Here is a 3,431-nt window from a genome sequence, read left to right on the forward strand (position 1 = left end):
GGGATTTGAACTCAGGACCTTTGGAAGAACAGTCAGTGCTCTTATCCGCTGAGCCATCGTGCCAGCCCACAGTCAGTGTTCTTAACCTTAGAGCTATCTCGCCTGCCCAAAGATCATGACTCTTATATTGCATTCTTTTTGTTTCTCTTTAAGGCATGGCTATGAAAAACCGACACCAATCCAAAGCCAAGCAATTCCTGCTGTAATGTCGGGACGGGATTTGATCGGCATTGCCAAGACAGGAAGTGGAAAAACCATTGCTTTTCTTTTGCCCATGTTTAGACACATCATGGATCAGAGGTCATTAGAAGAAGGAGAGGGACCAATAGGTACATGTCTTCTCATGACATCATTCCTTGAAGATGTGTTTGTTGTTACATCAGAAAGTTATTGATTATGACAATGAAATGTCTCTGTGTGCATTTCCTTTATCAATACGGCACTTGGGGCCTGATCTCCCCTTACCAGCAGGCGGAGTGAGAACTTTCAGAGTGACATCTCAGAAGTACAAAAGCAAGGCTGGCCCAGCTCAGTTTTAAAGCTGACCCTGGTGTGTCACGTTGAGGTGTGCTCTTAGTGCAGACCCGTGCAGCACAGACCCAGAGCAGACGGAGAGCTGTAACTCCCGAGGGGACGGCTGGCCTCAGAGGGAGGGAGTGCTGGTGCTTCATGGAGGATTGGCCTTCCAACTCAGCTCTTCTCATTTTTGCAATTCCTGTTTGTATATCTAAGTAGGGAAGGTTATTAAGCTCTTGTTCTGCACAAACAAGGCATGGAGTCCTCTCTGTCCAGGCCTCCGAAGGAGGTGCTCTCTGGGAGCCGCCGGGTGGCTTTGCGGCGCAGGGAGTCGCTTAATTCTCTATTCTGTGATTTGCTGTTGAAAACTATTTGCATTCTGTTCAAGTACTTTTCTGAAGGTTAAGTAGGCTTTAATTTTCTTGAAGCATGTTCTTAAGAATTTCTTTGCCCTTCACCTCAGTCTCTGCTATTGCTAAGCTTCCGAAACACAGTTTTCAGACTTATACAGACAAAACAGGTTTGATTGTGAAACACAAACTGTTGTGCAGAGGGTAAAGTTAGCGCTTTAGAGCACCTCTTCAAGGATTGGATGGTTCGGCTTTTGACATATTTATCTTTTCAGCTGTCATCATGACTCCAACTCGAGAACTGGCTTTACAAATCACTAAAGAATGTAAGAAGTTTTCGAAGACCTTGGGACTGAGAGTGGTCTGTGTGTATGGAGGGACAGGAATCAGCGAGCAGGTAGTTAGAATAAAGCACTCTGTATCTTCAGGTGGAATGATCCAGTGACTTAAGTGATTCTTTCGTTTTAGTGTTTGATGTAAATTATCTGCGTGGCCTTTTTTTTTTTTTAAAGATTTACTTATTATTATAAATAAGTACACTATAGCGGTCTTCAGATGCACCAGAAGAGGGCATCAGATCTCATTATGGGTGGTTGTGAGCCACCATATGGTTGCTGGGATTTGAACTCAGGACCTTCAGAAGAACAGTCGGTGCTCTTAACCGTTGAGCCATCTCACCAGCTCCTAAATTGTATTGTTAATTTTTTTTTTTTTTTTTTTTTTTTTTGGTTTTTTCGAGACAGGGTTTCTCTGTGTAGCCCTGGCTGTCCTGGAACTCACTCTGTAGACCAGGCTGGCCTCGAACTCAGAAATCCGCCTGCCTCTGCCTTCCAAGTGCTGGGATTAAAGGCGTGCGCCACCACTGCCTCAGATCTTTCTCTTGATTCGTCACTTTGTCTGCCACTCAACTAGACATCACATTCAAACACGGTGTTTGAGATGAAAAGGTGTATACTGAGGGCATGTCTATATTCTAGCCAGAGTAGCCATGTTGCTAGATTAAAATCCCTCTATAGCCATGCTTGTATATCAGAACACATGTGTTCGTGTAGGTAATACACAGTCTTTTTGTGTGTGGTATTATTGAACCAAGGACCCCTTGAATACTAGGAGGGGAGTTTTGTTCCAGTGAGCTATAGCCTTCTAGCTCCCAATACATATACTTTGTTGTTACTAATTATCTCTTAGAAAACCTAGGGGATAAAGAAAAAATAACTATTTCTAGTACAGAATTTTGAAAGTAGCTAAATTCTTAGCATTGGCATGTCCTCCTGTCTAAGAATGCATTTGTTTTTCCATTTTAAGTGAAAAGTATTCAGAATGCTGAAATAGTTGACCAACTAGGTTGGAGCTATGTTTGCCTCAGAACTGAGGCCTGATTCCCAGACCAAAAATTACTGTGTAATGCATGCCGGCCTCCTTAAAGGGTGGTCATTAGGGCTCCCTTCTAGGGTTAGGCTCCATCATCATTCCTAAGATGGTGCAAAGCTTTAAGCCAACCTTGACTGTCTTTGATGTGGCGTTTTTCCAGGACAAGATCTCTTTGTTATGCAGTTCTGGCTGTCCTAGAACTCTATGTAGACCAGGCTGGCCTGAACTCATAGAGACCCAAGTGCCAGCATTAAAGGCGTGCGCCACCATGCCTAGCAGAAAACTTTAGAACTAGTGTTGTAAGAACATGTCTTGGGAATTTTTACCTTTCTACTATTTTTAATACTTGAACTATTCATTTTTGCCAGTTCATTTGACCATATGGTCTGTAGTAAGAAATACATTCATAAAACAACTTCTTTTTTTCAACACAGGGTTTCTCTGTGTAGCCCAGGCTGTCCTCAAACATGCTCTGTAGACCAGGTTGGCCTCAAACTCAGAGAATCGTCTGCTTACCTCTACCTCCAGATTCTGGGATTAAAGGCATGAGCCACCACTGCCCTCTGTGAAACAAATTGGGTGTATTTGTTTGTGTCACTGGTAGCTCTGGCTGGTTTTGAACTTGGCTGTGTAGCCAAGGATGACCTTGATTTCCTGATCTTCCGTTTTCCAAATAATCCTGGGATATAGGCATGACTCACTATATCTGTCAATAAAACAAAATTTTAAAAGCAATCATAACAGGAATACATCTTAGAATCTCTGCAGGGAGCATGAGGTGTGTTTTTGCCACAGGTCAGGGGCAGGTGAGGGTGATGCTATCAGGCTCACCATAGCTTTGGGATCAGAGTAGTCTCTGTCAGAGAAGAAGCAGGAAGGAAGCTACAGTGTGGGCGGCAGCAGCCTGTGTGTGACTGTGATTGCTGTCAGTACAGCTTCAGTTCTTTTTTTTTTTTTTTTTTTTTTTTTTTTTTTTTTTTTTTTTTTTTTTATGATTTATTTATCGTTATGCGTAAGTACACTTCAGACACACCAGAAGAGGGCATCAGATCTCATTATGGGTGGTTGTGAACCATCATGTGGTTGCTGGGATTTGAACTCAGGGCCTTTGGAAGAGCAGTCCATGCTCTTAACCACTGAGCCATCTTTCCAGCCCACAACTTCAGTTCTACCAGAAAGGAATGGGGGGGGGGG

General features: G+C 43.1%; 1 protein-coding gene across 2 annotated transcripts in view; it reads left to right on the forward strand.

Moving 5' to 3' along the window:
* The window catches only part of Ddx46 (DEAD-box helicase 46), a 50,039-nt gene that overhangs the window by 20,600 nt on the left and 26,008 nt on the right, over positions 1-3,431 (forward strand). For both annotated transcript variants that reach the window (XM_031358281.1, XM_031358282.1), the window contains exons 10-11: positions 154-329; positions 1,142-1,263. In XM_031358281.1, coding sequence (XP_031214141.1) covers positions 154-329; positions 1,142-1,263 — 298 coding nt within the window. The remainder of the gene's footprint in view (positions 1-153; positions 330-1,141; positions 1,264-3,431) is intronic.

This window comes from Mastomys coucha, unplaced genomic scaffold (assembly GCF_008632895.1).
Source record: "Mastomys coucha isolate ucsf_1 unplaced genomic scaffold, UCSF_Mcou_1 pScaffold7, whole genome shotgun sequence".
NCBI classification, from domain to species: domain Eukaryota; kingdom Metazoa; phylum Chordata; class Mammalia; order Rodentia; family Muridae; genus Mastomys; species Mastomys coucha.